The 15795-nt window shown below is 52.3% G+C and overlaps 2 protein-coding genes across 3 annotated transcripts in view; both read left to right on the top strand.

The window, feature by feature from the left end:
- The first annotated feature begins 390 nt into the window (after positions 1-390).
- LOC140260397 (globoside alpha-1,3-N-acetylgalactosaminyltransferase 1) lies at positions 391-7290 on the top strand. Its single transcript, XM_072352725.1, has 6 exons — positions 391-643; positions 1345-1407; positions 2224-2274; positions 2362-2397; positions 3960-4094; positions 4640-7290. The coding sequence occupies exons 1-6, from the start codon at positions 582-584 to the stop codon at positions 5322-5324; spliced, it is 1032 nt and encodes a 343-aa protein (XP_072208826.1). The 5' UTR covers positions 391-581; the 3' UTR covers positions 5325-7290.
- Positions 7291-9611: 2321 nt separating this feature from the next.
- RALGDS (ral guanine nucleotide dissociation stimulator) overlaps positions 9612-15795 on the top strand; it is a 38851-nt gene continuing 32667 nt past the window's right edge. For both annotated transcript variants that reach the window (XM_072352767.1, XM_072352766.1), the window contains exon 1: positions 9612-9766. In XM_072352767.1, coding sequence (XP_072208868.1) covers positions 9746-9766 — 21 coding nt within the window. In that variant the 5' untranslated portion in view covers positions 9612-9745. The remainder of the gene's footprint in view (positions 9767-15795) is intronic.

The following is a 15795-nucleotide window of genomic DNA, read 5'->3' as shown; positions in this document are numbered from 1 at the left end:
CTCCCAGCCAGCTGTGGCCCATCCAATGTCAATGCACCCATCTCTTGAAGGTGCATCGGTGCCCGTAGTACATAAACCCTGAGTGTGACACCATGACCTCACTAGTGCCTGGGTTACCCCCAGCCTGACCCTCAGGGCTGTTGGTTGCTGTGTTGCTCCAAGTGCTTCTCTCTGCTGCTGCCAATAAGAATCACAGAACGGCCCAGGTTGGAAGGGACCTCAGATCACAAATCTCCAACACCCCCCCACCACAGGCAGGGTCACCAACCTCCCCATTTAATACCAGCCCAGGCTGCCCAGGGCTCCATCCAACCTGGCCTTGAAAGCTTCCAGGGATGGAGATGTATGTTTGCAGCCCTCCTCTGGACCCTCTCTAACATATCTCAGCCTTTCTTGTACTGAGAGCTCCGGACCTGCACACAGGGAGGGGTAAAATAGGGGAAGAGAACGCTCCGCCCCGCACGGATGTTACGCATTGCTCTGCTGGGGAGTGCTGTCATCCCTGCTTGCAGCAGAGGCGTTCCCACAGCTCCTGGCATCAAGCCTGCTGCTCTCTTAGCTCACACCACAGATTCCTCTACATGATTTCCAGGAAGGCGTTGGGATCTTTAGCCTGCCTGTCTGCTGTTACCGCATTGATCTGGTAAGCATTTGCTGGTAACTTGGTTAATGTTTAAACGTGAGTTCCCTGGCTGCAGCAGGAAGCGTGATTTGCAGGAAGTTCCTCTTAGAGTCACGATTAACAGAAACCTGCAGTCCCCTCTCCCACCCTCACCCTAACAGAGCAGCCCTTTCCTACCCAGCCCTGGCTGCATCCATTGCTCAGCAACCTAATGTTCCCTCCTTGCTCTTTGTAGCTCATGCTGTGACCAAAGCTGAAGAGAGAAAGAAACCCGTGCAAACTCTGTGCTGTGTTTTACGTGTGATTTACCCAGCATCTCTGCCTCAGGCAGTGTCATTGTGGCACGCTGCTGTGTTTGCACGCTTCTCACTTTTGAATGTTGCCCTGCAGGTCTCCATTTGTGCACCTGTTCTGAGAGCACGTGGAGCTCAGTTCTGTAGATCACTTGATGCAAACAATATTGAATCCTGATGGCTCAAGCTCAGCACTTCTGCACTCCTTTTAACCCAAGCTTTCCATTTACACCTTAGCAGCACTGTGTTCTGTTAAAGGCTGAATATAACACACGCTACGCTAACGAGTAAAATAAACCAGCAGTTAATTAGAGTTACTTTGAGAGTTACTTATCACAACCTATACCAGATTCTGAGAAGGTCTTGGGAAACACCAGCAAAATATATTTCAGTGCTGCTTACCTCATAAGTTTTTACTATCGCTTACAGGCTTGCGGTTGGGAATTGGAAAGTGCACTACATCCCATATTACCTTCCTTGCCCTGGAATCTTGTAAGTCTCTCATTCTGTATGTAACAAGTATCACAGGTCACTGCTACAAGACCTGAACTGTGCTGACTGTACACCTGGTTGTTAGCAAGCACTCTCTTATCTTTTATTTCATGCAATGATGAATCCATGATTAGTGTCTCTAATAAAATCACGGGGATACAGCCCTTTCTGTTCAGTCTGCTTCCCCTTTGGACCAGCTCTGTGTTTGTACAGCGTGGACAAAGGTCTCAAGGTCCCTTTTGTTGTATCATCACAGAGTTGAGTTTGTTATTACACATGTATACATGTACATACATGATCTCTCTACGCTTTGGGATGCGTGTCTGCCAGCTTGCTGGGTGAAGAAATGTAACCCGGAGGGATGAGATGAAGGGTTGCGTAAGGAGCTCGGAGTCATTAAAAACACTGTCTTGTAACTCATTCATTTCTCTGGCTGCTGTTCTGAGTGTGACGTATTTTGGGTAGCTCAGCCCTCTTGGGGAACAGGAGCAAATATGCAGGGAATGAACGTGTATGAGGTCAGCACTGGCAGCCCCAGCAAGTGTGCTCTTCCCTGCTTTTTGACCACTGCACTGATGTACTCACAGACTCAAAGGGCTGCCATCCTCTCCCCATTGTTCTCTTCTGTGCTCAGCTGTGATTTGCCTGGCAACCCTTTAAGTTGTGCGCAGGCAATGCCCAATTCTTTACACCAGTGTGCACAGCAACTGGAGTGAGAGCTGGGACAGCTGTCTGTACACCAGCAGGTCCTGAAGCTAAACCTGTGTCCTGTTAAAAGCATCACAGACTCTTTTATTTTCCCACCCCATCACACAGCTCCAAGAAACTCCAGTATGTGGAGGAGAAGCCAATTCAGCTTTTCCCAGAGTAAGTAATATCTTTTTATTTCCCATTGTTTCTCCCTTCTGGGCGTATTTTGTGTGTTATTCAATGGATATTTCTTCCTTTTTACAGATTATTTTATCAACAACCAAGAGTGCTGGCTCCAAAGTAAGTTTCTTTGTTTGCTGTTTGTTTCTTGGTCCTTTCACGTTACAGAGCTGCTGGCTTTGGGTACTTTGTGGCTCTATGCTCCTAATTAACATGTTAGCACAGTCAGCCCATCTACATATTGCTTCCAGGGACTCTGAGATGAGAAGTAAATCTGTGTTCTAACTACTGTTACTTCTGGAACTGCACCATAGCTTTAACCAGCTGCGAGCGAGCTCTGAATCCATTTCAGGACAAAACCAAGCAGGTGCCCTGTATGACCTTCAGCAATGCATTCAGCCAACCTGCTGGATCTGACCCTGGAACAAAGCCTGGGAAGCAGTCAGAGCAGTGAGCTTGAATAGACAGGGAGGGGTTTGGGCAGCAGCAGTGAGACGTGGCTTAGGCAGTGCTCCTGTCAGCTCGTGTTTGTCAGCAGTCTCCTTTGAGCCAGCTACCACGGCCTGACTCTTATCTCCAGCAGCTCCGCTTCATCAGCTGTTGTTAATAAGCACACCCTGTAGGGAGGCTTTCTTTACCTGGCTGTTGTGATGGGCTGTGCTGTGGCTGGACATTTCATGCCTCCAAACTGGAATAAATTGATGTGCACAGTCAGCTGGTGTGTGCTGGAGTAAGTGAGAACTCTGTAGCTTTGAGTGCACTGCTTCCTAAAAGGAGGTGGTGTCTGGGTGCACACCCTCACCTTGTAATTGTGTGTGTTAATACAGGGGAGGGTTTGATCTCTCTTCAGCTGCCATTGCCTTGAGAGCATGACGGGTGGGAGACTGCTCTGTCCTCAAAGTGTGACCCTTTACCATGTGGCCATGACCAACTTTGTTAGCAGAGTGACACAGATTGTGGCCAGACGGAATGTGAAAAGACAGGGGGAAGGCTGATGGTGTAAATAATACGCTGCTTAAAGAAACCAAAAAGGGGGAAAGGAGCCCTGAAATGGAGGAAGAAAGTGGGAATACTGGGTATAATCAGGCTCTGCTCTATGTATATTCAACACTTCCACTTCTCCCACTCAGGAGATCAAGGATTTTCTGTAGCTTTTACATATTTGAATGCCAGTTCACATAAAGAATCTTGAATTCTGTCTGAATATGTTAAAGCTATATATAAATAGTGGGAAAAACAACTGTCACGCCACAAGCTGTGTTTTAATAATTCCACATCCACGGAGCATATTTCTATAATGATTTACTTATTTCTACTTGCATTTTAATCCACTTGTAGCCATGTGCATCAGAGTGATAACAAATGTGCATAGCTTCTCATTCTGTAAGTCCTGAGGTCATTAAACTCCCCTCAGCAGATCAGTCCTGGAGGCTTAAATGAGATTTCAGTGTGTCATCACTTATTTCTTTTTGCCAGTTCCATAAACAGTGCTGAATTTCAACCCAGGAACTGAAATGTCGTTGCTGTATGACATTAAATGACATTAAGAGCGTGGGGAAAGAGATCTGAACGCAATGCCGTCCATAAGAAGTCAATGCTGATGTACTCTGCAGTGTTTCTTCTCCACTGGCTTGAAACCAAAGGGAATGGTCACGTTTTGTTAACACTGCCCTTTTTTTCAGGCGTCAGGATGTGCTGACAGTCACACCATGGTTGGCTCCCATCGTTTGGGAAGGCACCTTCAGCCCTGAGATCCTGGACAGTGCCTACATGCCGTTGAATCTCACCATAGGGGTGACAGCTTTTGCTATTGGAAAGTAAGTGAACCATTTCTGGGGGACCCAGTTCTTGGCTGCTTATGGAAAGGTGCTCTGGGCTCTTCAGCAGAGCTGAAGTCTGTTTCAATCTGTAGCCAGTTTTTTATGCCTCCATTGAATGGTTTGGGCTGGAAGGGACCTCAAGGATCATCAAGATCCAACCTTCTTGCCACAGGCAGGGCTGCCAGCCTCCATATTTAATACTAGACCAGGCTGCCTAGGGCTCCATCTAACCTAGCCTTGAACACTGAACCCATTCAACCTGGCCTAAGTGCTGTGTCCATAATCATACAAGCCTGTAAAATAACCTTGGCAACCAAGATACCTGCAGAAATTAGAGATGAAGATAGGTGGTTTGTTGGCCAGCCAAAGTGGGGATGATGGACTTGTTCCTTGTTCTTCACCACTCTTCACTGTATATATAATGTATGCAACCTTACAGCAGTACCTAGCAACACTCCCTTGTCTTCATTCACTGTAGTACCCTCCATGATCCACCATGCAGCCCCATGTCTCTGCTGTGCTGTTCATGTTTGTCTGTACAGATACACGAGGTTTGTGGGCCACTTCCTGGAGTCAGCAGAGATGTACTTCATGAAAGGCTATCGAGTGAACTACTACATCTTTACTGACAACCCAGAGACGATCCCCAATGTCCAGCTGCAACCTGGCCGAAGGTTTGAAGTTGTGCACATCAAGAAATACTCCAGCTGGCAAGAGATCTCCATGCGTAGGATGGAGGCTATAAACCTACACATAGCAGAGAGGAGCCATAAGGAGGTAGACTACCTTTTCTGCCTGGATATTGACATGGTGTTCCACAATGCTTGGGGGGCTGAGACCCTCGGTGACATGGTAGCAGCCTTGCACCCTGGTTATTTCAATGTCCCTCGAAGCCAGTTCCCATATGAGAGGAGGAGCTCTTCAGCAGCCTATATCTCTGATGAAGAAGGGGACTTCTACTATGGGGGAGCTGTGTTTGGAGGGCTGGTCAAGAAGGTCTACGAATTCACCAAGACTTGCCACATGACCATCCTGGCAGACAAAGCCAATGGGATCATGGCAGCCTGGCAGGAAGAAAGCCATCTCAACAGGCACTTTCTCACCCATAAACCCTCTAAGGTGCTCTCTCCAGAATATATATGGGATGACAAGAAGCCAAAGCCCCCTGAAATTTTCCTCATACGCTTTTCCACGGTAAATAAGAACTACCGGGAGATAAGAAATTGACCACCCGACCACGTGATCCAACCTGCTGAATGTCAGCTCCCAGAGAAGACGTCCCACTGTGGGTAGTTTCTCTGGAGAGTGAGAGCCTTAAATTATTTCAGAAGTAAAAGCCAAAGTGAGAATGGAAAGGTTTCTATGTTCCTAATCATTGCAAATACAAGCGTTGCGCTGGGGGCTGCAGCACACCAGAAGGTATACAGGGGTCGGCTGTCAAGCAGAAGGCAGTATTCATAGGGTTGTCTTCAAGGCTGCAAATGCTGCTGTTTGCTTGTTTTCCTGAAGCTTTGCAAAAATGTAGGAGGATCAAAACAGGCTTTGGCATCCCCGTGGGGAAAAAAAGAAGGTGCAGATTAAGACCTTCCCACTTAAAAAATGCTCCAATTACCCTGCTTTAAAAAAAAAAAGCTGTTATTAATTTTCACTTGCTGTAGTTCAAACACTTTGTAAGGATCAGCAAACGTCTTCTCAGCAGTGAGATGCAGGAATCCCTGACAGTCCAGCAGTGCCACTTCACATAGCACTTACCTTCCACTTCCAAGCTGTGTTTTGGGCACCCGAGTTCAGGCTGACCTGGCACAGTTCAGACCCAGAGAGCATTGCTCCAATCACAGATGTGTTCTACACCTTCTTGCCAGCTCACACATCTCTGGAGCTCATGTAATCTTTTCCATGCTGTAAGAGGTCCACGTGCTTCTCTGCTTCAGTCCTCTCCAAATTTTCTGAGCACTATAAAATTGGCCAGAAGCTGTTGGAGCTGACAGTGAGAGCTGGAGTGTTTCCTGGAGACAGGTGGCTTCACTCCATAATGAGATGCTGTCTTGAAACTGTATGTTCAGCTGGGAGCTGGGGTTAACCTTTTCTTTGCATGAACGTGATGAGAAGCTGACCCTCCAAGCCTGTGGAGCAAACAGGTGGGGAGGGTGTCCAAACACAGGGGAACAGCTGTGCCTCGCCAGCAGCAGCTGCAAAATGGATCATCAGCTGAGGTTACAGCATGGAGGTCTGTGTGTTGCCTTCCTGCTACAGCACATCGGCTGTGAGCTCCTAAGGAGTGCTGCAAGTCTGTGCCAGCCTCGCTTGCCAGGAAGATCTTTATCCCAGTATTTCCAAGGACGGGCCAAAACCAGGATTATTACTGACCTTTTTCTAGTTCTAAAACAATAGTGTCCTAAGTCCAAACCTGACTTTAGGGTCTCATTATGTTGATGGCTATGTATGGGCATATGGAGCCCTTTGCAAGCCAGAAGGAGCTGTCTGGTTTGATCTCCTGCATGGGGTTATCCAGATAATTTTATCTCCTGCTGTATCAATGTCATAATATATAGCTGAGCTGTGCTGCATCTCTTAGAAGAAAATTCAGGCCCAACATAAACATCAAGTGATGCAGAAGCCACAAAGCCACAGTCAGCTCCTCCTGTGCCTTAATTCTGCTCCAAGTCAGGCTCTGTTTTTGGCCACCGGGCTTTCTTCTGCCATGCTAGATTATTCAGATTCCTGTGCAGATGTCCATATTCATGTCACAGTTCTGCTCACCAGGGCTGTGATTGGAAGCAGTACCCAGATAGCACCCATGTCGCAGAGGAGCCAGGAGAGTGTGGCTGCAGGAGGATGCTGTGCTCCCTATTGCAGCATGGGAGATGCCCTCTCAACCAGCACGTCTCTAATTAATGAGAGCCTGGACTTCTGCCATCCCCTCCTGCTGATTAATCCCCTTCCCCTAGCACCAGCAGCATGCTTTGCTTCTTACCTTTGCATTGTGCAGCACGAGACCTCTGGGTTGGAGGGATCTCTGCAGGGACTGCTTTCTGGTGGGGCATATAGTGGTGCTGCTGCATGTGGGGGCTGCCACGGCGGGGTAATGCTGTGTCTCATGTCCTTATGCCATGGGATTTGAGACTTGGAAACACGTTTGCTGTACTGCATGGAAAGTGAATCAGCACATGCAAATAAATCATCACCCAAATTTACATTGTCTGGGGGTCTGATCGTGCTGTCAAGGTGTTTCTGACTCAAGCACTGCTTGTCCTTAACCAAGCATTGCAATGTAGCTTGTTGCTTTCCCCAGGGTCCCTTGTTCTGTTTGTCCCTTTCTGCTTGGCTGGAACAGATCCATCGTTCATTGTCCATCTAATTTAAGAATGCACCTGGCAGCCTTCTCTCCTTGTTCCTGCTGGGGACGGGCATGGTGCAACCATCTCCAAAGGAACACCTGCTTTGGGGAGCAAGAAACAGAAACTTCCAGCACTGAAAATGGTCCCAGGTGGAAGAAGGTCAAGAATTATTTGTACTGGAGCCACATTAGCACCTTATTTGCCTTCTTGGATTTTCCTTTATCCTCCCATAGATGCAAAGAGAGTTTCCTCCCCAGCAAGGATTTGTTCTGATCCCAAGGGGCAGCTGTGGGCACTGAGGGTCCTTTTTGCTCACTCACACTTCCCCAGTTCTGCTTCAGCTCCCAGTGAGGGATCCCTGAGGGAAACCACGTAGAGAGCAACAGCTGCTCTCCGTGTGACAGTGATGGGCACTGGGGGACAGCAGAAACCAGCAGGCTCTGCAGCAGTGGGTTGCACTTCACTCCTACTCAACCCCCACAGTTGCTAGCAAAACTCATCAGGGCAGTGATTCCTCAGTGCCTGCCCGCCCCCAGCTCCCTCCTTCCCTGTGGGTAAGAGCAGGGCTGCACTGACTCGACTTTTCTTGGGCTATATTTAGAATAAACAGAGATCCACCAAATGTTGCTGTTTCAAATCGAACTGCTGTACAGCCACACGGGTAGAAAAGCAGCTTAAACCAGCAGCCACTGCCTGCCTTGCCCCTCCTCTGAGCCTTCAGCTAATTTACAGCAAGTCAGATGAGTCCAAATGATTTTTTATCCTAGTGAGTTTTGCCTGCAGCAAATTACATCATTACAGACCTTCTGAAATATGTATTTTCCCCACCGTTCAGCACTGACAGGGTTGCTATAATTAGAAGGACGTTGCTCTGTAGCAGCATCCAGTGCCAGAAGGAGAGCCCTCGCAGCGCCTTTTCCTTTCGTGGCTGTGCTGCTCATCCAGAGCCTCTTGTTCTGCTGGTGTGAAGCCATGGAGCCATGAGATGCAATGGGCTGTGCCACCAGCTCCTGCCATGACCCTGGTGAGGCTCCTGGGGGCTGCATGCATCGGTTCCCAGCAGCGTGGTGGCCAGCTCAGTGTCCCCAAGGCAGGAGCGTTGCTTGGCTCCATCCCGTTTCCATGTTCACTTGCCCATGGAGAGTGGCATATCTCCCACTTCTGACATCACTCAGCAATAGCACATGTCATCAGCCTCATCAATAGAAGCTATGAGCACTGGAGCCTCACTGTTTCCAGGGCAACCCCGCTCCTCTCAGCCTCCGCTGTCTCACCAACTGACGCTCCATGGAGCTGAGCATGGAGATTTCCAGCGGTTTTTTTCCTCGGGTTCCTCCGTGTCCCCATTTCGGGCGCTGGGCTGAGCAGCGCTGGGGGCTGGATACTGTCTGCACAGTGCGGTGCTGTGTTTGCCTCGTTAGAGGCGGCGTGCAGGGCGCAGCCTGGCAGCGGCGCACGGGGGATCCCTCCCAGCAATGACCCGTTTCTCTGCCCTCAGCTCTTCTATTTATAGCCTCGCACAGCAGCACCGTGCTGCCAAAACCCTGCAAACCGCAGCTCGCTCCGCGGTGAGGCCCGAGAGCTGCTTTCCTCTGCGGCACCTGCAACTCAGACCTCCCAAAGCTGAATCCGTAGGGCCGTGGGGTGCTCAGGGCACTGGGCTGAGGGTGCAGTGGGGGCAGCTGCCTGCAAGCATCCTGGAGCCGGGTGCCTCGCAAGCAACCGTGGAGCTGCAGTCCGAGTGCGCAGCCCTGGGGTCAAGTCTACATCCATGGGGGGGGGTTGGTGCACACCCACGGGGGCTGACGCACACACTCGGGAGCGCTTTTGCACCCCCGGGGGGCTGATGTGCATCCACGAGGGCCGCTGTTTGTGCGCCCGCTCCCGGGGCAGGTGCAGAACCACGGGAGCAGATCCACACGCAGGAGGACGGGCATCCGTGCGCACAGCCCTGGAGCAAAGGCGCAGCCCCGGGGTTGGCGTCCTCGCGCGGTGCGGGGGATGCGGGGGATGCGGGCGCGCAGGTACCGCGCACATCCCGCTCCGCGCCCCTCTCCGGGCGGAGCCGCCGTTCTCCGCCCTCCCTTCGCAGCCCGCCCGCCCCCGCCCCGCACTCCGCTCCTCTCTCTTGGCTGCGTTGCGCGCTCCGCGCTGCCGGTGCCGGCGGCTCCCGGTGGGGCTGCGGGGCCCCATGGCCGGCACGGAGCGGCCCCGGCCTCCGGGCAGCGCGGAGCGGCGCTGAGCCCCGCGGAGCCTCGCAGCGGGACCGGCGCCACTAGCAGCGCGGCCCGCGGAGGCTATGAGCGGGACATGATGATGATCGACAGCCAGGTGAGCTGAGCGCGTTTCTCCTTCGGCTTTATCACTTTTCCCGGTGCTCCCCGTGCCCGCGGCTCCGCAACAACAGGGGTTCCCCTTCCGCAACCTGGCTGCGGAGCTCGCGGCTTCCCACGCGTATGCGTTTGGTTTTCTGCGTTCAGGGGGGACTAGCGGAGCCGGGAGGAGTGGGAATGAAGGGATAGGAGGGAGAGCAGCACAGCTCGGGTCGGGTACGGGGGTTGGTGCGGTGCTGCGGCCGCTTCTTGTTGCGTGCGGGGCTGCAGCGCTCAGCCAGGTGGCACCAGGAGCTCCCCGTCCCCGCTGCCGCGTTTGCGAGACTGAACGAAGCCAAATTGGGCCTAAAGGGGCAAAAGCTCTGTGCTCACAAACCCCGCGGTGCTTTTGCAGGAGAGTGTGAACCAAAGGCAGAAAATCTGGCAGAAGGTTCCTCATCTTCTTTTGGTCCTGATGCTCCCCTGATTTTATACTTTTTATCCCCTGCTTTTTATTTATACTTATCCTTTATTTATTTGTACTTTGAATTCACGTGTTCTCCAGCCCTGGAGAGGGATGGGGTCGGTGCTCGTGGAGCAATGGTTTGGGAAGTGGGCAGTGATGAGTTCTGGGAGCCTGGGAATGAAAAAGGGAAAAGGCTGATGATGTGATGGAAAAGTGGGATGGGAGCCATTTTTGGGCTGGAAAAAACGTGCATCCCAAAGCTGCCTTCTGAACCGAGTGGGTCTGTTTGGTCCAGGCCTGGTTTGCCTTGCCCTAGTGCTGCGAACAGAAGCTGAATTAGCTCTGGTGGACGTGAGTGTTTGAGGCAGGAGCTGTGCCAGCGTGTGTGTGTGTGTGTGTGTGCTGGAGCGTGGCGTGTGCCTTTGGAAAAGGGCATTAGCAGCCAAAGTGCGGGGTTTGCATCCTGGCTCTGCTGAGGGTCAGAAACAAGACTGCTCTGTCACCATGGCCATGGGTTGGAGGGAGAACCAGAAACTCAGAGGTATAAAATCATGTAGAAAACAACATCCAGAGCTCAATCTCCCAGCTGTGCTGCGGAATGAACATTGCATTCCTATGGAGTGCATTATATAAAACTCCCAACGTTTGCCTTCCTTTGCTGTGTATACTTGCCCCTATTTGGCATGTGGGTAAACTGAGGCACGCAACCGTGTTTGTCAACAAACCCAGGGGTGTGTATGGCGCAGAGAGCAGGCCTTGCTGGTGGGGGTGAGCGCTTGGCCGTGTCAGGAGTGCAATTCCTTCAGCCCTGTTATTTCTTTGTGACTACCAGGTGAGAGGAATTTCCAGCTGCACCCACAGCCACACCCGGCCAACGTGGCTGCACAGCGGCATTCTTCATGCCTTATACGTGTTCCTCTCCCTGGTTGCTATGAGAAGGACCCACACAAACAACACAGTGCTGCTGCAAAGCAAACAAGCTGAGCAAACAGGGAGGGTTCCCTCCCCCCCCTTCTCTGATCTCATCGCTGCAGGTGTGTTCTTCAGGGAGTCCTGGATGGAAGGGTTTGTGGGGAAGGTTCCAGCCTTAAAACCAGAACTTGCACATGAGTGGGGTCAAAAGGAGGCTTCCAGCTGGCAGGAGAGATGCAGAGTCCCTCTCCAGTGTGGCTGAGCTGCTCCATCTGGAGCTCCCGCTCTTGTTTGTGTGCATGACCATGAGAAGGGGGTGCAGTGGCTGCTGCAGAATGGATCCCAGCGTGGGACACTCAATGCAGTTTGTTGTCTGGAGGCAGTTTGCTTTGCAGGGGCACTTGGTGTGATTAAAGGAGGGGGTTTTCAGGGCTATTTGTTCTGGGCATCTTTGGGATTGTTTTTCAGCTCCTCGCTATGCTTTTCTGTGCCATCCCCTGTAGAGTGCCTGGCTGTGGGACTGTGAGAAGCAGGGGTCCTGATCTTACCTTGTGATCTTGAAAGTGATCCGCACTATCCATCAACATCTGATACCTTTCCCATTGCTATAGCAACACATACCTCACAGAGGATGCCAGCATGCTCTCCAGGCAGAGAAACTGATTCACCTGCCACCAATCTGCAATCCAGCAGGAGCAGGGGTGGCTGACTGCCTGCTGCCCACAGCTGCTGGCACTGGGAGGAGCTGACATGGGCTCACAGCTGCTGACCCTGGGATTTCTATCTAAGGGGTACAATGGGGGTGGTGTCAGCAAGTTCACTGGGTCTGGCAAGGTGTTAGGGGTTGTTTTTGTTCTACCTTGCCTGTAGAGGCTGGAAGTTGAGCTCCACCTGTGGTGTGCTGTGGGACAGTGGGGTTGTTGGCCTGCTTTGCCTTTTGCTTTCACTTTTCACACTGCTATCACTGCATGGGCTCTGAGACATTCTATGGTCTGTTACTCTTCCATGCAAACCAGGGCTGTTCCCAGGCATGCAGCGATGGGTGGCCATTGGGATGGCTGCAGGGATGCCTTCCCCATTCAGTGATGCTTGTTGCTGCCTTTGTGCATCACTCGGTGCTGGTTAGGGATGCATTCACCTGCAGCTGTGACTGTTGTGGGCTGGGTGAGCCACACTCGTGCAGGCCGGGCTGCACAGGGCCGAGCGGAGCTGTGCAGCAGATGGCACTGTTGTTTTCCCTGTGAGTTATCGGGTTCTGCCTTTGTCGGTGCTGGAAGGGTCAGCAGATGGAAGGGGGCTGTGGGGGTGCACGGCTCTCATGGTGGGAAGCAGCACTGGAGCCACGCTGTGCTCCTGGACCGCCTGAGTCCAACCAGCAGTGAGGCTGCACCCATCCACGTTCCTTGGGGATTCACACTTTGTGTTCCATGGTGTCCTGACCCTTTTTACTCCCATCTCACCCCGGGCATGTCTGCCCTCCCCATGCTGCTCTCCTGGGGCTCTCTGCGGGATGCCGGATATTTGCTTTCTTCACCATTAGGTTTTTTTTTCTCCCTGTGCTTTAACTTTTGGCTGTGGGTCAAAACCAATGTTTGTAGACATGAGCTGACGTCAAAGGCGGTTCAGCAGAGGCGCGTCTGGGGATCACGGGCTCACAGGACAGAGTTCCCACTCCCTGGAGGCCAGGAGGTCATCCAGCAGGGAGATCTCGCTGTGTTCCACTGCTCTGCATGCAGAGAGCTTTGGCAGATGGGGGGAGGAAGGGATGAGGGAGGCTGCCCCAATGGGTCGCCCACCTACTGCAGATCAAGGAGGAGAGGAGAAGCTCCCTGGGCCTGCATGAGAGCAGGAGAAAATCAAAGGGGCTTTGCATACATGGAAGAGCTTGGGGATGCTGGGGTATTCCAGCTCCAAGCTTCCCTGTCTGGAGAAGAAAGGCAGAAGGAAGAGAGAGCAAGCTGCTCAGATCTGTGGGGGCTCCAGGATGGGTGCTCCATCCCTGGAGGTTCTCAAGGCTATGGATGGGGCCCTGGACGTCAGATCTGGGTTGGAACTGGATGATCTTTAAGGTCCCTTCCAAACTAAGCCATGGACCCTGCCATTATCCATCCATGGGGAGCATGAACCCTCTGAGTGCTGCAGGCTGGTGGCTGCCCAAGGCCCTGGATTTGCTTAGAGGAGGATGAAAGCCCCAGCATGCCCCGAGCTCTCTCTTCAGCATTTCCATGGCAATTGTGCATGGTGACTGAGCAACACAATTCACCTTTTTCTGTGAAATGTTTAAATTGTGGTCTGTTTTTTTTGCTGGAGAACTTTTCCAAGTGCAAGCAGGGTGTTGGTGGTTAAGGATGGACTGAAATGCAATGATATGTTGATATTCTGGGGCCAGATCTTGCAGGTTTGTGTGCCTGGGCACTGCTGTCCTGTGTAAGAGTTCCCAGCTCCTGTGACAATGACCTGCTTGGTTCATGGGTCAGATCTGGCACTGCACCTGCAGGGGTCACAGCCTCACATTAGGGGAGCCCCCAGCATCCATGGAGCTGCTTGCTGCACTGGGTGGCTCCTCCTTCTTACACAAGTCCCTTCGGTGCTTCTGCCACTGCTGCTTGAAAGGGTGTTTAGTTAATGGGATTATAAAGCTTTCCCGTTGTTAGGCAACAGAAATCAATGGTGGGCCTCCGGGGTTGAGCCTCATCTGATTTACAGCGGTCACTCGATGGCTGTGCATGGTGTGGGATGGAGGATGTGCACCTCCCATGCTGTGTCCCACTCCTTCAGGATGCTTCTGTCCCGTGGCACTGGTTGTGTGTTTGTCCTGCTGTGCACCTACTCCAGGAATATGGACCTGTAAGAAGGTTGCCCAGAGAGGTGGTGACACCCCATCCCTGGCCAGGGGATGGGATTCTCAGCACGCTGTGGGTGTCCCTGTTCATTGCTGGGTTGGATCAGATGGCTTTGAAAGGTCCTTTCCAACTCAACCTGTTCCATGAAATCTGCCCATTCAACAAGTGTTGTGCTAGAACAAGCTGGTGAGAAGGGGACCACACGTGGTGGAGGTTTCTTCCAAGCCCCTTGGCCATACATCATTCTGAGGAGAGGGGGAGTCTGGGGGAGCCCTGGCTATTTGCATGGAGCTGGGAGGCTCCAAGCTGCTGCTGCTGTGGCTCTTATCTCTGAGCCCATGGTTTGCTGTCTGACAAGTGACACGGAGCAGGGATGGGGACCTGCAGATAACCCCTTGGCCATATGTTGGGTAGGCAAAAGCATGCACTGAGGTATGCTTGAGCTTCAGGTGGCGAATTGCTGGATGCTTCAGCTCTGTTGGGCACTCCAGGTCATGCCATATGCAGTCTGTGAGCCCTGTTTGTATGCAGGTCCTGATGGACATGGCCATATGCCCAGAGAGCCGCCCTACTCCTGCTGCCAGCCTGGGCTCTCTCTGCAGACGGCTGCTGCTCCAGCCTGGCTGCCAGGTGGAATAAACCCTCACCAAGAAGTAATCACTGGTGACAGCAGGGGCTGTCGCGCCTGGCCTGTGCCTGCAGCTCTCTGTGCCCCACAGCACTACTGTCGTGTCACACAGACACAGTGTGCAGCAAGGATCTCTGTTCCTGTGGGGATGGCACAGGGATGGATGAGCCCTGCTGCCCACCTGTGCACACCCAAAGCTGCAGCATGCTGCCCCCAGCCCAGGCTCTGTCCCCTTCTCTGAGGTCGTTATGGAAACTCAATCAGCCCGTTGCCATGGCAGCCTCCAGCTCTCCTCCCTCCCAGTGCCATCCCCACTGTGACAGCTCAATGTTAGCAGCTCCCACAGGACCAATTCCAGCAGGATGAAGTGCTTTCAGTACGGGATGCAGCAGCAGGATGGCAGCACTGGAGCCCCACTGTGCTGCTGATGCAGGGAAATGGCCTCAGAAGCAGAGGAGGGGGTGGCTGTAGGTACCTCCTAGTTCCTGTTTAGGGGGAAGGTCCTCCTTTGCATCCTCCCCGACCCTCCATCCCTGCTGCTCTGCGTTGCTGCAGTGACTGTTTCCATGGAGACCGCATCCAGGGACCGTGATGGAGAGCATCCCTGTCCCTCCCCATGGGGTGCGGGAGCTCCCAGGGTGTGCTCCATCCCAAAGGGTTGTGCTGCTGGAAATCCCTCAAGTGGAAAACGTGTGGAGGAATCCCGAGATGACTAATTGGTTCCCCTTCCTTTAATAGCTGGCATTGGTAATTGCTGCTCCGTGTTCTTAAAGGACTGTCTGTGCTTTGCATGAACTGGTTTTGCATACGTTTCTATTCTGGGGGAGCTGGGGGAATTCATTCAGCTCAGGGTGCTGACCAGCTGGGTTCTGCTCAGGCTTAAATACGAGCTGAGTTTATTCTCTTAATTCATCTGGGACAAGACAGACAGATTTCAGATGGGACATACAGAAGCACCATGAGCTAGATAGATACTGAGCTGCCTTGGGTGTACACTGAGGAATCGGTGTCCCAGCCCTGGAAAACCCACAGAGCTGCATCCACATGTCCCAGCCCATGCCCAGCCCCCATCCATGCCTGTGGCTCCCTGTAAATGCCACCACGTTTCTCCAGAGGGATGCTGCCATGTTGGGATTTCAGTGCTTTCAAAGGCAGATTTCCTCTTTCTTTTACCGATAAGCTTCAGAGGGGAAGAGCTG

Source organism: Excalfactoria chinensis, chromosome 18 (genome assembly GCF_039878825.1).
Source record: "Excalfactoria chinensis isolate bCotChi1 chromosome 18, bCotChi1.hap2, whole genome shotgun sequence".
Taxonomy (NCBI): Eukaryota; Metazoa; Chordata; class Aves; order Galliformes; family Phasianidae; genus Excalfactoria; species Excalfactoria chinensis.
This window is presented reverse-complemented; position numbering and strand designations above follow the sequence as displayed.

Coding starts and splice junctions, on each gene's coding strand:
- LOC140260397 (XM_072352725.1), top strand. CDS start 582: ATGATTTCCAGGAAGGCGTTGGGATCTTTAGCCTGCCTGTCTGCTGTT. Junction 644..1,344: donor GCTGTTACCGCATTGATCTG/GTAAGCATTTGC, acceptor TATCGCTTACAG/GCTTGCGGTTGGGAATTGGA. Junction 2,275..2,361: donor CCAATTCAGCTTTTCCCAGA/GTAAGTAATATC, acceptor TCCTTTTTACAG/ATTATTTTATCAACAACCAA.